The sequence below is a fragment of the Stegodyphus dumicola genome, chromosome 8 (assembly GCF_044657685.1).
Source record: "Stegodyphus dumicola isolate Sdum_Otavi_A_Nest chromosome 8, ASM4465768v1".
Lineage (NCBI taxonomy): Eukaryota > Metazoa > Arthropoda > Arachnida > Araneae > Eresidae > Stegodyphus > Stegodyphus dumicola.
The window spans coordinates 142,013,231-142,031,837 of record NC_140775.1 but is presented as its reverse complement, the minus strand read 5'-3'; the positions used below and the strand labels follow the sequence as shown (position 1 = coordinate 142,031,837).

Genomic DNA, 18,607 nt, shown 5'->3' with positions numbered 1-18,607 from the left:
ATAAAACAAATTTCAAATGCCCACAATCTCAGAAGGATTACGTTATTGAAAATTTGATAAATGTAGGTACCGTTCTTTTATCGCATATCGCAATGCGAGAAGCATACATACATATATACAGATTCTTCATTATTTTATTTAAATATAATAATAATATATTTAATAATATATATATATATATATATAATATTTGGTGATAATAGTTGGTGACAACAATTTGAAAAGTGAAACAACGCAAAAAGTGAATCAACGTAAAATACCAAAACGAAATTAATAGTTCTTCTGGGCAAATTGTCCCTTTGGACTAATAAACACATTTTTAATTTTTTGTGTTATTATTGCATAACTATCAAGAGCTGCATTTGCAAATTCAAGCACGTGTTTATCATTGTTAAATGCTTAATATCATAATTTAGTAAATTTACCAAACCATGGTCAATTATATTTTTTGTCTAAAAAATTAGTTAAAAAAAATTTTAAAACATTTCAACTTATCATCTGGTTTAATCCATTTTGCTTTATTTTGAATTAAAGTTCTTGAGTTAAAATAGAAGCAAATGCATTTTTGACATTTAACACATTCATAAAATGTGATACTTTTATTCTTAATGGTAAGTTCAGACTTTTATTCTTAATGGCTTTTATTCTTAATTAACTATTATTCTTAATGGAAACTTTATATCGAATCAATGTTTTTCAGTTTAAATTGAAACAAATGAAATTTTAACATTTAAAACATTCATAAGATGCAAAGCTTTTATAATAATTACAAGTTAAATAGAAAAGGAATGCATAATTTTCTTGCGTTCCACCTGAAAGCGAACAAATAAAACATTCTCTCTATACAAATTTGTAAATATTAATAAACATTTTGTGTAAAAGTGTTTTTTTGGGCGTGTATGTGTAAAATAATGGACAAATTAAAAGAAGAATCGAAAAGAAAAGTAGTTAGAGCAGTTCACAACTCTATTCCCACGTGCACCATGGCGTCCGCTGATCGTTTAACGTGTGCTCTTCACTGTGCGATCACAATAGCCGAAATAAAAATGTTTTAGTTTTCAATAAAATTCTATGTGAAAGTTTTCTCATTTTTAGTAAAATAGAAATTGCGTCCAGCACAGATTCCAGCACACAGCGAAATGCGACCAATCTCGTTTTTATGTTGCTTATATTACTAATTCTATTCAGCTATAAATTCATCTTGAAAAAGTAAATGGTTCCCGTCGTCCAGCAGATATTCTAGAATGTGCTCTTAGGGACAAAAACGTTGGGGACCCCTGAGTTAGAAGATAGAAAATATTTGCAAAATACTTTAAAGAAAAATTGAGTTATGTATGAAAGCTAACTTGCGCTGTTTACAACTTAAGTTATTATACAACAGGCAATTTAGCAAAGTTTCTAATAACTCTGGGACTTTTTTAACATGTCACAGGCAGATAGCTACTTTAGAAACCTTTCCAGGATGAAGCTCGGTCTAATAAATGCATTACTTCTGCATTTAATATCTCGATCTTGTATCAAAGATCTATTATGATAACAAAAGTCACGCATACAACAGCATTCTCAGACAAAAATATTTAATTTCTGCCACAGAAGCCATGCCAGACACAGAATACAAGCTCTCGTCCTTGGAACGCTTTGAACCTGGCGAACACAATAGCTATTCCATTGATAACAGTAGATTAAAAGTGATCGTCACAAGAGAGAAGAAGCAAACAAAAAAAAAAAAAAAAAAAAAAAATAACAGTATTAAGAGCGAAGAAGAGCAAAAGCTGGAAAAAAAAAGAGCATTAAAAAATTATTATTCAGTGGCTAGCCGGAAAGCTTGTCCATGCCATCATCAGTTCAGGGACATTTAAATCTCTAGGGATCACTCTCACTGAGGTAATTACCAATGTAGTAAAAGCGCTACCAGAATATTCACTTTATCGCCTATTTGGCTGACTACATCCGAGAATATCGATTTCTTTTAAATCTAGATAGATATGCGGAATTCCCATGCATGAAAGTCGGAAGAAAGGCCGATGTCAAATCCCCGTGGCACGCAATAGCTGAATTATGTCACATGTTAACAGGATTATAACGGTACGTTCAACTCTCTAACCAAGGTTCGGAAAATGAATTCTTTGAAAAGAAAGAGATAAATGGTTAACTTCATTTGCGATTCACCGGCAATTCAGCCGATTGCTGCAGATCGAATACTGCTTTTAGTCTTTTCTTTCGAATATACTGCACGCAATAGTAGAAAGAACATTTTATTCAAATATTTTCTTAGATAGTAGAACTCCTTTTAGGTTTTATATGTCGATTAAGAAGTAAACTTATACCCATTATTAAATTTCAACTTTAGGAAAAAAATTTATACTTGCTGTTAAAATCCATTATGCTAAATAATGATTAATGACTATTAATCCATTATCAGGTAGAATTTTTTGAGGGGGAGTTATGGTGTCGCATGCAAAGGGAAAAAAGACTTCGTGCAGGATTTTTTAAGGGAAATAGTTCTGTATCATAGTTACACTAGGAGGAAAACAAGATAAGTCGTATGCAGCTAGCCCATTCGCCAGAATTTGGGTGGGTTCAACTACTAGTTTGGCCCTGACCCAACCGGTATAGTGGTTAGCGTCGCTGACTGCATTGCCGAAGGGGCCTGGTTCTAGTTCCGGAGAAGGCATGGATGTTTGTAAATGTACAGTGTCCGTGCGGCATGGGCGGCACTCTAAATATGCGGCGAGCGAAAGTTCTCTCGAGAGATCGACGGTAGAGGAAGAGGGGCGGGAGACTTTCGGACCCGTCCCCCGGGGCTTTCTTTATCAAAACTGAGGGGGGGGATGAGCTAAATCCTATAAGGTGCTCAAGGCCTATAAGGTCACCTAAGGTGCTCAAGGCTGTTGCCAACGACAGGCATAAACTTGCGCTCCTTGCTACGAGGAATTTCGTGAGCTCGGGCTGACATATAGGTCAGACAAGTGAGCATTAGCAACAATAACAACTAATGCTCAGTGACAACTACTAGGATAAAATTATACTTACAATTAATAAAGTCATGTAGGTTGTTAATGAATAAAGTTACTTTAGAAAATCTTTTTTTCCTCAAACTACTAAAAGAACTCATAATATCTCCTACACAGTCAATTGGCATAATACCGCAATTGAACTGCATATAGAAATATTATTACTTAAAAAAATTCTTGATCGCTGCATATAATGCATTAAGTTTATTGAAAATATTTTAAATAATTTTAAGAGATTTTTATTGCTCTGGCAGCATGAAAAACATGGCTACTTGAGGAAAATGATCGCTGTAAATCTTGCACGCAAACGTTCCTGTAATACAGCTTGAATGAGTAAGTTTTTTCTTCATTTAAAAAGCTAATAAATTATCATAATTTATGGTGAAATATTTTCATAAACGTTTAGGTTTTCCCTTTGAAGAACAGAGTTCTTCAAAGGTTCTGTTTTACCCTTTTGAAGAACTCATTTAAAATTGTATATATTTAATTTTGGGGCGTTAATTCTTAAACTAAAAAAAAAAAAACCTTTTGAAAATGCTTATCTTAAAATTGTTTCAGAGGTTAAATTGAAATCACCAAAATCTAAATTCAATATTATATTGCAAGCTCATTTGTAAATTTTAAAATTTTTAATTTAATTTTCTTTAGGTTTTTTGAAATTTTAATTAAAAAATTACTCCAGAAGTTAGATTCTAATCTGAAGTTTTCAGATTGCAATTTAAAATATTTATTTGGATATTTTTCTTTTATTTTAAGTGCAAATTGATAAGATCAAAGCTTAATTTACTGCTGATTCTACAAAGAGATCCTATATAGCTATTCAATAGACATATTGATCAAAATACCTGTCTGTTCCGGAGAAATATGAAAATATAGATTTGTTATATAGACGCATAAATCCTAAAATAACCAGAACCGATAAATCCTTTTTCTATTGCTTTTCATCCACTGTAATAAGACTGCAATTTTTGAAAAATTATTCGTGGTTGAAAATAATCCGCTATCAATCATACTTGCTTTAACATCGCAATAATATACTGCAACGGGATAATGGTAAAAGCACTTTTTCAAATAAGCATTTTTAGACGTAGATTAGGCTTTCCCTGAATCAAGTTGTGCTTTTACACAATCATTTAAAAATGTATGCGTGTATTATTTAAACAGATAATTTAGATTATTATTAAATAGTTTATTACTAAATAAGAACAGTTTTTTAACAAAATACTGAAGCGTATAAGTGAATCTATTTGAACAAACTAGGACAGTGACAGACCAAAGAGAAGGAAGAGCACATGTTTATGGGCGAATCAAATAAATAATAAGCATAACAAAAACTAGCATTTAAAAAACAGAAAAAAAAACAGTTATTATAAAATTAATTGTTTCTCTTCCTCTCGCAAGAAGACCAACCATTAAGATCAACAATCAGAGGATACAAATAGTCAATCAACTAAAATATCTGGGCCTTACGTTCGACCACAACATGACCTGGATACCACACATTCATTCAAGCAAAACCCACAACAAATTCTTTTTCCACCATTTGGAATTTTTTTTATCACAATATTGCCTAAGATTTTAAGTTTTTTTACCTTTAATTTCTGAAGAACTAATTTTGAAACCTATAGCTCTAGCATAACTGCTTAGCTTAAATTTGTTATAGGGTTAACCTGAAATCTGCATTCCAAGATCAGATTGTAAATATTGTTTCCTTATTATATTTATATTTTGTACTTTTTTTAAACATTTAATGGTACTAATTTTTCAAGAATTTAATTATGAATTCCTAGATTTCATTTTTCTCCCCTATTTTGAACTTAGAAATATAAAAGAAAAAAGTAAAAAAACACTATTTTGCTTTTTCCTGCTTTTTCTTAGTTGAAAAAGAAAGATACGTTTATGCTGATACGCTATAAAATCGGTTTGTTGCTTTACTTTCTAATGTAGACAGTTCCGTTTATCGTTGTATCTTAAAGAAGAACATGTGTATTTTATTTCTTTCTTCTAAATACTTAAAAGAATATATTTTTACCTATATTTTGTTATACGGATGGTACTATCATACTTTTTTAATCGGTGTTCCTTGTTTATGCATCTTGTGATTTGTGCTAAAGAAATACGAATCTAAGCAACAGCTGCAGACTAACTGGTGAGAGCGAAGACAAGCGTGGCGTGAGAGCGTGGCGTCTGTACGAACATACGAAAGTACGTAGGTACGTACGTACGTACGTATCTCACATAACTCAAAAACGAGTAGCTTCAGAACGTTGAAATTTTGTTTATAGGACTACTATAACATGTAGATGGGCACCTCGTATTTTGGTTGCAAACGGCCGCGCCAAACGTATATAAATGTATTTATATATATATCCACTCTGTTACCCGGCTCAGTGATCTCAGTTTCTTTACTCTTATATGTTTGTAAAGTGTACATTTTTTGCTTTAAAAATGATTGAATTATGTTGTTTTTATCTTGCGATTAAGGTTTTTATGGCTTTAGTAAATCTGTATGCAATATTTTTTGAATTATTAATTTTTAAGTTGTTTAAGTGACGTTAAGCCTAATAATATTTTGATGGCGGCCATTGCTTGTTTACATTTGAAACAGCAGAGTAGCGGATTTGTTGCCAATCTAGAGAAACGTAGCTTCGCAACAACAAAGCTAACGCTTTCATTTATTATTGCGAATTAAAGCATGCTTAATCCTTTCTGGAATTTTTTCGAGGTAATAAGTGTTTAAGATTTACTTCGTAATTTTTAATATAGATATTTTGAGTTTTTATGTATTTTTGCCTTGTGGCGAAGTGAGAACTGAATTAATTGAATGAGAAATACTCAATCGTCTGTGAAAAACTGTTTCTTTTTTGTTTTGTTTGCTTAATTTGTTTTATATCATCGTTCTAGCTTTATTATAGTATTTGAATAGAACATGTGGCAACGATTAGATATTTATTTAAATGATATAAATTTTGTGCATTCTGAGTTATAATATGAACGAAATATAATACTGTTAAATGAACCTAGCGCCAGTGTGTCGCTATGGTAAACAAATAGAGTCAAATTTAAAGAATGCATTTATTCTATTGTGGTTTATGCGCTGTCGGCGAAGTAGATTTAATTCAATCCAATGAGTTTAAACGAAATGCAAGAAAAAATGCGTGTAATTTAATATTCCGTACAATGAAGTTAAGTGGTGTACACATCAGATTTTTTTAATAGTTAAGTTATACATAGGAATAATAACCATGTATAATTCTTAGAGTATCCAGTTAATCATCATCGCCGTTCTAAATTCTTAAACATTAATTTCGTACTATTCACCTCTATCCTATATGTATATGTTCATTGTGCTAATTTCACCGCATTTTATAATTAACATTTCAAGAAGAGGGTTTTAGTTATTAACCGCTGAAACAGCGCCACAATTCTGTCCCAGTGGCACGGTCTTTAAGCAAGAGACGCAAGAGCAAAACCACTGAAAAATAAAGAGTCAAAGTATCGTCAGCATAAACAGGCCTAAGCATGTCATCCTAATTTGTAATGCTCACGATTGGTCGAGGAAATAATAAGATGACTGAAAGACTAGCAGTTCGATACGTTCGAATACTAGGTAATGACGAGTTGCATGTGGCGTTTTGTTCTTGATTATATGAATAGTTTCTCTTGAAGAGTCCTCCTTGAAAGTAATCCTTGCCTTAGATATTTCGCCTGCAATTTGTCTTAATCAGTTAATCTAACGTAAGCAGATACAAAACTTAATACCTATTTTCTATTTTGTTTTTTCGAGATGGCTATCTTCAGGTATCGTCGCTTCTGCTTAAAAAGCGACAATAATTCCTGTAAAAATTTAATTTTTACAGGAATTTTCTACGACTTTGAAATTTACCTGCAGCAAATTAAAGAAGTCTATATTAATTAAAATTGTTTTTTTTTTTATCTAGAACTATGAAATTAAATAGATCTGAAAATTCTAGAATAAACCCATATCAATGAAATGAAACGGTTGTTTACTGAAACCTACTAACAAAATATTTATTTTTTATTAAACGCTTTATTTGTACATTCATTTAGGTTAATTATTAACTGTTAGTATATTCATATTAGTATGAAACACGAATGATAACAAATCGAGCTACATTAGTAGACTGTTGATTTAAAAATGCAGGCTTTAAGTATAAAATAAAGAAAGGGAAATTCTGGATTAAATATGATATTTTACTGAAGGAAATTTAATCCTACCACTTCTCAAGTTTCACTTTGTAGTCACTGTAATTAATCATATCCTTGCATTTAAATACATATTTCTCTGTTTTAGTTGCCGATGTTTTCAAGCTAGCATTTGGAAATCGCGTGTTAATTTCAATTAAAACAGTATTTTTTAACACAAGATAAAATACACATGCCAACAAACTCAGGCAAGGATATTCAAAATACAAGAGGAAATTGAAAACTGCCTCTTTCCATTCTTAAGCTTAATTTTGTTATGTATTATACATAGATTTTCCTCCCATTTTTCTCCGATATCATTTGGCGACGGTTGGCGACAAGCTAGTTATGCTGTAACCCTAAAGAACGAGAGGGCCGACAAATCCGCTTGATGTATGGAAAACTCCATCTTTAGTAATTACTTTGGTAACCTTGGGTTACTTGTGCGGGTGGGCTACTCTGGGGAATTATGGAATATCGACTGGTAGTGGCAGCAGGGGGCGCTGCCTTTACCCTGTTCGGTTGCTGTACTTTAATTTTTATTTCGTTATAATAAACCTTCTCTTTTACGAAATTTCCATTTGGCCTTGAAATGTCCGGTTAGATATTAAAGAGCTCTTAGCGTGTGAGGGGAACTCGGAAGTGCTGCTGAATGTTAATGTCCACCTTGACCACTTGACACGCGATAGAGAGAGGGGGGAGATGGTAGAATAAGAGAAAATTTGAGCGTGTAATAAAGGATTAATCTGTAACTCAACGCAAAGACAGATTTTGTCTCCAAGTGCACGAAAAACGCAAGGATAAGTTTAGTTTCCGGAAACGAGAACTAGACATTTATGTTTCCAGTGCCTCTTAAATAATTTGTGGTGTTTGCTGTCTATGGCCCTTGAAGTAAATACGTTCTAAGAATACGAAAAATGAAATGTTAATTCGCCACTAGGGCGTGCGTGTTTAAAAGAGATGAGTTTATGTGGGAAGTTTAGATATACTGCTTTCAGAAGTAGGTCATTGGTTTAGTAGTGAATTTTAAATCATGGAAGGAAAGTCATCTACGGTAGATAAAATATTAAATCTAACGTATTTGATCAGTGTTAAGAACATGAATGAAAATTCACTTTTGGCTCAAATACGTAGTCATATAATTTTCAACACATTTATTTCTTTTTAGTCTTACAATAAAAGGAATTCTGGGAAAATTGGTACTCAGTATTTTGAAGAAAATGCAACGTCGTAATGACGTAACATTTATGATATAACGTAACGTAACATAGCGGCGTACTTGTAATTGCTAAATAGAAAAGGCATTAAAATTAAGGTTAAAGGAAATGGCTTTCATACAGACGGTATTCAAAAACGTATTCAAATTTTGTTTCCTTAAATATCGACCTAACACAGTTGTTCTCAGCCTGCTTTGCCCCATGCATTCTTTTCACCACTGCTAAATCAGTCTTTTTTCTAAAAAGTCCTTTCTAAAAAATCCTGTCTTTTTCCTAAAACTCGAAATTTGTAAATACATGCATGCATACATACATATATATACATACATACGTACATACATATTATACATACATACATACATACATACACATTTGTATAGATTTAGATTTTTTTAAAGTGATTTATAAACTAACCAACAATAAATATAGAAAAATTTGATAAATACCAAAACTTAAATTAAAGTATTTTTTTATATTCATAAACTAAACCTAAACTAAGGAACAGGCTTAACTAAAGCTAAGGAAATGACTGAGCACATACATCCTGAATTTATGAAATTCCCCCTTGAGTCCTTATCTAGCACATGCCCCAGCAATCAGAAAATTTATTGCAATAGCGTTGAGAACTGTGAGAAAAAATTCAATAGTTTGGATGATAGAGCTCAGTAAATATAAAATATAATGTTTTATGAGGTTCCCAGACAGTAAACTTGTAGAGACATTAGGTATTTTTTTTGGAAGCAGGAGAGAATGAGCAAACGCCTTCGCCGGGAATCGAACCGCGGACCTCTGGAATACGCGCCCAGCGTGCAGACCACTGCACTACGAAGCCATGCTAAGAAAGCGGGAGAAATACCGTATAATCTTTTCAATTAATAAAATATTCGTCATACGTTTTATTTTTAAGAAAATTTTTCATTTTTAAGTATAATATTTACAGTCTTTTGAAAACGGGTTTACTGATTGAAGCAATTTTCCTGAATTTATTATCTCCCTAACATAAAATGCAAGCTATTAAATTTGCAACTAGTCCCTTGAAAATATTACAGCATATCTCTGAGAATTTTCTCGTGAAGTTTGATATCTTTAGCTTTCAACTAATTAAAAGTTAATTAACTCTAATCTGAATTTTTCTTAGTAGTGAAATTACAAGTAGTAATTTTTTATTTTACGTAGGTCGTTGAAATTATTTACATAAAATTTGCTACCTTATTTTAAGAAATTATGTACTTGGTAATATAGATTTAAGATAAGTATTGAAGAAGATAGACCTTGTAATCCTCTTTTTTTAACGTACAGCATACGATCAGTTATATGAAATATGAGAAACTATCAAATTCCACGCAAGTAATCTAAAAGTAGTAGATATAAATTTTCATTGAATGAGTAAAAAATATAACTTTCGAATTACAACATTCCTTGCACAATTGAGAACTTTAAAAATATCAAAGTTTACACATAAAAATAAAGGAAAAAAGTCTGAAGGGGTTCAGATTTAACGGTTGCCCAAAAGGATTCGTTAAGGTGTTTTACGATCTCTCTGAGGTCATAGTCGATCAGTCTGCTGTTGCACTTACTCCGGCTAATCCACTTCTTTTTTGTCTCTTTAGCTTAATTATTAAGCGTCATTGTTTTCGCATTTACGCCATATATCATTCAACAGCAAAATTACAAAAAATTTAACTGCAGCATATGATTAGAATTCCCGATGCAGTATTAAGTGTTTGCTCACATTTTTCTATTTTTTCAGTCTTTTCTCACTTCATCGTATCGATGTTGAGTTTTCTTAGTAAGATGGCTTGCAAAAGTTTTTGCCTTTTTATTACTAACCTTTGTGTATTAACTTTCTTTATTATATAGCACGTTTTTTGACACTTGCGCCACATGAAATTAAATTCAGCGGCAAAATCACAAAATATTTAAAAGCTGTCCTTAGAATTTCCAATAGACAGTCTCCCAGGCAAGAAATAAAATTGTTTTATTCCTTTACAGTGTTGCCACTGCTCGCTTTGAAATCTTTGAGTTTGTGAATCAAAATATTCATTAAAAGTTTGCAAAATGTAAAATATAAAGTTCGAAATTATAAATTCGGGCTCCCAGGTGCACATGTTCGGATGGAGGACTACGTTATTCAAAATTTGATGGCATCGTTTTTCATAATGCGAAGAACATACATAGACAGATTCTTCATAATTTATTTCCTTTAAAAATAATACAGGGAAATAATAGTATTTGGTGGCAACAATTTTAAAAGTGAGAAAGCCATTTATAGTGGATGACGAAAAATCCTGTTTCGAGACTAATAGCCCTTTCGGGTTAACGCCCTTTTAGGCTAATAATCTACGCAGTTGTAAACAGGAAAATAAATCAGTAATTAAAGAAAATATATTAATTATGAAAAATTACAAAAATAGATCACCGACATTAAATCTGGAACATATCTAATCACCTTGAATGATTACTTAATTGAATCTCCAGAAAAAATAGTTATATTGGTTCTCATAATGAGATTTTGGCTAAATAACTTAAATTTATTTTTACTAGTGAAATGCTATCAAAGACTAAAAAAAAAAAAAAATCGATATGAAGTGACATTGGTCTCATGAGAATAGAGGTTACCTACTAGCTACAAGTTTTACATGTTAGCTCACATTATTGAGAGCGTCCTTGGTCTAACGCAGTGAACTATTAATACGTTTTCATAATTTTTCATTTACAAGTATTAAAACTATTTCTTTTCTCCTTTTTGCCACTTTTCTGGTTTTTTTTTTTTTTTTTTTTTTTTTTTTTTTTTTTTTTTTTTGTTGAATAGGAATCTGGTATATTTCATCATATTCTAGAATTATTGGTTTTTGTATGCAATTAACAATCTTCTTTGAATTAATTATTAGCTTTGAATGAGTGTAATTTCTACATCAGATTAACAAGTGCTTTAATAAAAAAATATTTTAGATTTTGTTCACTGATTTATTTACATTTAGTGATTCGCTGTTTGAATATTTTTATCCTTTTTTGTTGAGATTAAAATGTTTTAGTGTCACGTTCTTTTATTTATTCCTTTTTTTTTATATATATAGCATTAATTAATATGACTCTATTTCTCTGAAAAATAGTGGCCGGATAGTTAAAACTATAAGGTATTTTTCCCACTTCCCTAGCGTGCCCCTTCGTGCTGTAACGATAGCACACTGGGCCGGTATTCCAGAGGTCCGTGGTTCGATTCCCGGGGAAGGGATTGCTAATTGTTCATCTCTCTGGCTTCCAAAAAATCCTAATGACTCTGCAAGTGGCGCCCGAACTGAAAGGATTGTGGATGATGATTCTCTGCACCCAAGATTTGGCGACTAGGTCCCCCAAAACCCTAGTCGCCCTTTAAAAAAGGGAGTATATAAGGTATTTCTCCCACTTCCCTAGCGTGCCTTCGTGGTGTAACGGTAACACGCTGGGCCGGTATTCCAGAGGTCCGTGGTTCGACTCCCGGCGAAGGCGGTTGCTAATGTTTCATCTCTCTGACTTCCAAAAAATCTTAATGACTCTACAAAACTACTAAATAGTGGTAGTAGACGCAGGCTGGGTTCTTGGGTGGGTTTTGCGGCTTTCCTCATGTTTAAAGTAAATACCAGCAAGTTTTTTTTTTTTTTTTTTTGAAACATCCTCCGCGAAGGCGTCCTTCCAATTAGCCAAACAGCCCTTGTGTGCTTTGCCATTTCTACCCTCCACTGATAATTCAAAAAATCCTGAAATTCTCGAAATGAACTGAAATTCTGCCAAAGTAGTGAAGTTGTGGAAATGCGCAATACTTTGTGATTCTAAGAATTTCGAAATTTCGAAATTAGTTAAATTTCCCTGAGCTTTACCTTTTAAGAAGAATTAAAATTTTACACCTACTTTCTTATTAAGTTACCTACTTTCTTATTATTTAAGTGTGTTTATAAGTGTCCGCACCAGATATGAGGAAGGTTATTGATGCACGAACATAATTTATTAAGTACTGTTTTAAACAGTGCATAAAAATAATTTTTTAAAATTTTACTGTCAAAATATATATTTTTTAAATTGTTGCTATCTCACCATAGTTAGAATATCATTGCAAATCTTATAACTTTGGAAGTTAAAAATTATTCTTTGAGCGATTAGTTTGCTGAAAACTGATTTAATCTTTTCCCCTTGAATCCCAAATCACATTTATGCATTAAAAATATATCTGTACTCAAAAGAGTAACTTTTGTAAATGAACTAAAATAAGGATAATAATCCAATAACTGTATGATTGCTTAACTTTCAACTGATATTTAAATGGGCAACGCCTCTCGGTTTCATTTAAAGACCACGCAATCAACGAAAAACTACTTATTCTAGATAAACTACTAGTACTAGTAGTCTATTTAGAATAAGTAGTGTATTAATAGCTGTATAGCGATAAAAGGAAAGAAGCGGTTGCATTTTACCTTCTTGACACATATGAAATCAAATTTATGTACTAATGTAAGTCAGCTAATTCGCACTATTCTTTTAATTATGCTACTGCAAATGTTCTTTTTTTTTTGCTAGTCTTCAAATTGTTGTTGTTCTCTAGAAAGGCAATCTGAAGTTATAGAATTCGTGTTAATTAACCCACTTTCTTATGATTTGGATTTATATTCTCACAAAAATGTAAATGATTTACGACTATTTAAGGCGGAGTTCTTGAAACTTTCATTTGTAAAGCAACGTTCGCAGATATACATTTCTCTGACCCAGCTCATCTACGTTAGGTAGTCGGCATTAGCCATTTGTCTAGCCGAAGTTCAGTCGGGTAGTTACAATTTGATCTAAAAAGCTCAAGCTCAGTTAGTTTTGTAATATTTAAAATTTAGTAACTTGTGAATGGCAGAAGTTTGGTTCTATATAAAAATAAACGTATGCGCAAGAGTTTTAGTTCTGTATAGAATTCTATGTGTACAAATAAATAGTCTAGAGAGTTAAAAGTGCATTTGTAGTCTTCTCCTACAAATTACTTCAGGTTGTAAAACTGACTTTATATTATTTAATATCTGCAAGTGGCGAAGTTTAATTTGTACGTACAAGTGTTGCAATTATTAAGCTCAAATTTTAGATAAAACGTTCATTAAAAGACATCTTAGGACAATACTGTAATTTTCATATAGCGAGCGATAACTCGCTTTCAGTTTAAGCAGGGTTTAAAGGACTTTAATAAATTAAACTTCCCTCAAGTAGAAGACACTACAAAGTTAGGTAAGGCTAAATTATTTTAATATGGCAAAGACTAGGTTATTTGAATGTGTCTAGGTTATCTGCCTAAAGGAAGGGTGAATTTGTGAAGTGCTTTCTGTGAGAAACAACTCGTATTCACGTTGCACATGGAAACAACCATGAAAACCAATCATGAAATCAGCCCGTTACCTAATTTTGAACCCGGGTCGAACTACCAGCATTCATTGGTCTCTATCACTCTGGCAGTAATAGGGCATGATTAATCTGATTTTTGATGAATAATTATTGCTATTTTTAATTAATTGTTTAAGTAAACTGATTCAGTCTAGAAGTTCTTCTTGGAATGTGTAACTGAAGCTACTCATTTTTTTAAACCTAAAATTCATTAGCGAGAAAAATGAGTACCTTTAAAATAGAACACTAATACAACAATACTTTTCATTTGACTGAAAATAGAAATAACTACTTAGCATCTTCAGTAATATGCTACATTTTTACCGAAATATCCATGAGTTAAAAGGAAATTAGGAAATTACATTTTATCCAAATTAAGCTCAGATTACCAGTGTTTTCAATGGGACAAAAAGAAATGAATTTTGATAATTTAATGTTCTAAAAAAACGGATTAAAAATAAGTATTTGAAAGTCACTAAAAGGAGAAGAAAATTTTAAGTTTCTTTAAAAACGTAACAAATATCAGGTGTATAAATTAGACATAAAATTCTTTAACTATGCTCTGAGAGAATAACACCGTATCTTTAAAAATACAAAAATGTCCTTACAGAAAACAGATATATTCTTTAAAAACACAAACATATTCTACATATGGAACATTTCAATACAAACGTTTGAAAGAATTATAAGGTATTTCCTCCGCTTTCTTAGCATGCCTTCGTGGTGTGGTGGTCTGCAACCTGGGCGCATATTCCAGAGGTCCGTGGTTCGATTACCAGTGAAGGCGTTGCTTTTCATAACTCCTGTTTCCAAAAGAATATCTAATGTCTCTACAGAGTATACCAGGAAAGTATGCTTTACAGGGGATTTTACAGCTGAAATGATAACATCTTTTTGTTACTAGAGTGAAAACATATGCAATCATAAAGAATGAAAAGAAGGCATTAAGAAAAATTAAACTGGTCAGATAAAACTAAACTGTTTGTTGGAGGTAAGCGAATCAGTCTCTACAGGCGTCATATCTAGCAGCTCATTCTACACTCTCAATTAAGAAAGCTAAAAACATGACCAACATAGCAAAATAGCTTTCTTTTTAAGTTACAAACTTCCAGGTATAAAAACTATGCTTCACAGGCGATGTTTAAAACAGTAATGTTAACATCTTTTGGAAAATTTTTAAAAGGTAAACTAGTCATTAGTCGTTCCGCCAGTTTTTAATTTCTGCTTGAGAATGTTCTTACCAATAACAGGCAAGAAGCAAGACTATATATCTCTACGGTGCAATGTAACTAAAGTGCCAATATTCCTATGTTTAGTGCAGTAACGTATTTTACATTACGCATTAAATGTCATTTAATAACATTTAAAATCATTATAGCAATAATACTGGGTGGTTTCAATTTAAAAGGAAGACTATTCTGTTATGTAGGTCATGTCTTATGCCATATCTTAATCGAAAGGGCAGGATGAGCTGCTAAATTTGATGCCGATAGAGAATGAATCGCTTACCTCCAACAAGGCAGTTTGTCTGAATGGTTTAATTTTCCATAATTTCTACTTTTCATTGTTAAAGGCTGCATATTTATTCCTGTATCTTTATAAATAAATTCACTTCCACATAAAATTTACTGCTGTTTCTTGAAAGGGATCTCCTAAAAGAAAGCGCTAGTTACGAAAAATGCCAACGTTTTAAGCATCTTATGATAGCCGAATCTTAGCTCGAAATGGTTAAATATAATAAATCTTAAGCCCTAGTTTACTTTTCGTTGCAGCAGCTATATTGTCATCTTCTCACTTGGATATGGCAGCTAGACTAACGGATGGGGAATCCAGGAATCAGGATCCATGTTACACATTATAAAATATTACATAAGTAGCGCGAGCCAAATTAAAATCTTTAGAATTTGAAATTAATGAAAATTGAAATGCGAGTATTTATGATTATTTGAAAGTTGAAAGTTGAAAGCAAAACTTTCAACTTTCAGGTATAATCTTGATTTACAAAATAAAACATAAAATACTTGTATGGATATTTTTGAAACCATCGTATAAAGAAGTCTATTTTATAAGTTTAGAATACAATATTCGCATTGAAAAGTATTGCTCAATTAAATCACTGGAAAATATTTACAACATTCTCTCAAGATATGAATGCGGTGAATTTTAAACGTAATCTTTTATTAAAATTTCCAGAAAGGAATTACAGGGGGATAAATTTTAATTGATGAATTAATCAAATTCGTAGTATGCCCTTTAAACAGTAAATTTTTAAATTTACTACTCACATAAAGAGCAACTTAAAATTATCACCCGTTTCAGATGAGTAAGCATTTCCTTTACCTTTCATCTCACGTTCTGTTTGAGATGTTTTCTACACACTGAAAGCTGACTTTCGTTGATTGATTGATATGGTTGTTACTTAAACCTACTCACATGTGAAATTATACTAACGGCAGAATTCGGATACATGAATTCGGGATATTGTTAACAGAAACAAAATCTCTGAGCCTGAAATTCAATACATAAATAAAATTCAAATCTAAAAATAAATCATGAAATTAGTTCCTGATAATAATAATAATCGTACAAGCAGTTTTGCAAGCTATTATTTCAAAGGCAAAACATTTCGTAAGAATTTTTTGATTTACTTCTGTGAAGTAATAATTTTCTGTCTCTTTGTTCTTATCAGATGCATATTAACAAAATATAAAATTCAGAAATGATTTTTTTAAAATATATTTTATTACTCCGAGTTTATCTAATCTTTATTCTTGCACATTAAATTATGATGATAAATATTTTCCTGCCACTTTACTTTCATCAACAATCCTCAAAATAAACAAAACACGTAATATTAACAGATATAAAATTATCATTTCTTGTATATTAAATTATATAAGAAGAAAAATAATACTAATTTTGAAACAGTTCAGCTTATTATGTAAAAATAGAAAACTGTAAGTTAGATTTATGTTATTTGTGTACGTATAAGAAATATTAGGAGAAATATATTGCATTTTTATTATTCACCTGCGTAAATATAATATTTTACGTGTTTAAAACAGTCTTATGTTAAAAAAGCGCTGGCAGGTAATCTTACGAAAATACCTGAATCTTTTACAGAAAAATTAAGTAAAATATTATAATTACCATTTTACTACTATACACCAACAGCACTAATATTAACTTATAGGATTTACTAACTTATAAAATAATAATTGTGTGTTGATATTTTTTGGTAATGGATTAACATAGCGGAACAAATGCTTAGTATCTCGTCGTTATCATATTATAGAGTCAAAAGTTTTTTTTTAATGCTGGAGATTTGAAAAATAAGCATTGTCCTCGCCCGGACTTGAACCCTGGACCTTTCGAACACGCGTTGAGTGTGCTTCCAATCACATCACAAAGGCATGAGGAAAGGAAGAAGGAAATACCTTATAATAATAACAATTTTATTGTAACATTCATTGAAATATAATTGATAATTTATTGCAATATTTAATTACGGAATACGTTTTTATTAAACTGTTACTTAATTAGATATAGAAATAAGTAAAATTTTCAGAAAATTCAGTTAAGTAAAGAAATTAAATTGTGAATCAAGGAGAATCATTCATGGATTAAGTCAAATTTTATAACAAGCTTTAATTCCTTTTAGCTTATATTTCTTGAGAAACGTTAAAACAAAAGCTCATTTGAAAGAAACAAAGTTTTTTCTTGCATTGAGAAAGTAATTTTCCTTTTTATTTCAGAGAAATGTTTCTTCTTATACAAATCGAGAATTATATTATTAAATAAAATAGAAGAAGGTAATGTTGAAAATCCAAATAATTTATTCAAATTATTCAAAGCAATAACTGACGATTTTAGTCATAATATACTGGCCATGAAATTATTTCTCCTAAATATTAAAAAATAACCTCGCTATACTAAATTTTAAGGTGCTAAATATACAATATTTTTTTAGTGACGGAGATAGCTTTTATATCTGCAACATACCTGATATTTGAGCATTTAGAAATTTCTATAAAATAAATTAAAAATATGAAATCTTTATACATACTACTTGACTCCATTTAGTTACCGCTTACATGCTACGTAAACTATAACTTTTAGTCCACCCTCCTCGGAAACAAATGTCTGAGTGTGAATCACTCCCAAGACCCGCGCTGTTTTGGCACGTGCTATCCTGAGCTTTGCATGAAAAGAAAACGAGTGTCGGAATGTTTTGGTGACACGCTCCAGCCATTGGTGGGATGGTAAATTACTTTTACGCCATATTTGGCAGCTTATCTCCCAGTCTGGCGAATATGTTTTCATAAATCCGAAAATATAACTTTTAATGATATTCTCTTCATTCACGTACGTTGTATATACCCAAAACACGCAAAATCGTAATTTATACAACTTCTTAATATCAGTTCAGCCTAACCCTGAATACTAATCATGCAATAAATTATTAAAAAATTACATATCACCCATGTTAATGAGAGGTTGTGTGTAAATTTCCAGTAGGCTAAATATAGCATCAAAATTTTTAGGTTCTCGAATTCTTATTAAAGAACCTTGAGTGGCTACGACAGGCTTATTAAAAGTTATCAACTTTTTCCATTTTTGGAGAATTAACATTCAAGCCATAAAAGGACATTTGTGTTCTTTGTAAATATTTTAAAAGTATTTTCAGGCCTTAAATCTAGAGTTTTTCTGTCTTACATTTGAATGCTGTAAAGTCCTTAATAACCTAGATTTTTCAGCGTAATCCTTGAGAAGCGAATATCT

At 31.4% G+C, this 18,607-nt stretch overlaps 1 protein-coding gene across 3 annotated transcripts in view; it reads right to left on the bottom strand.

The window, feature by feature from the left end:
* Positions 1–18,049, bottom strand: part of LOC118183466 (BTB/POZ domain-containing protein 6-B-like) — a 104,158-nt gene extending 86,109 nt beyond the window's left edge. Inside the window, exons 1-2 of one of the 3 annotated variants that reach the window (XM_085822509.1) lie at positions 17,892–18,049; positions 14,498–14,700 (exon numbers count right to left, since the gene is read on the bottom strand). In XM_085822509.1, the coding sequence (XP_085678635.1) occupies positions 14,498–14,700; positions 17,892–17,904 (216 nt within the window). In that variant the 5' untranslated portion in view covers positions 17,905–18,049. The remainder of the gene's footprint in view (positions 1–14,497; positions 14,701–17,891) is intronic. The other 2 variants (XM_085822510.1, XM_085822512.1) reach the window with 2 other exon arrangements.
* Positions 18,050–18,607: the final 558 nt, after the last annotated feature.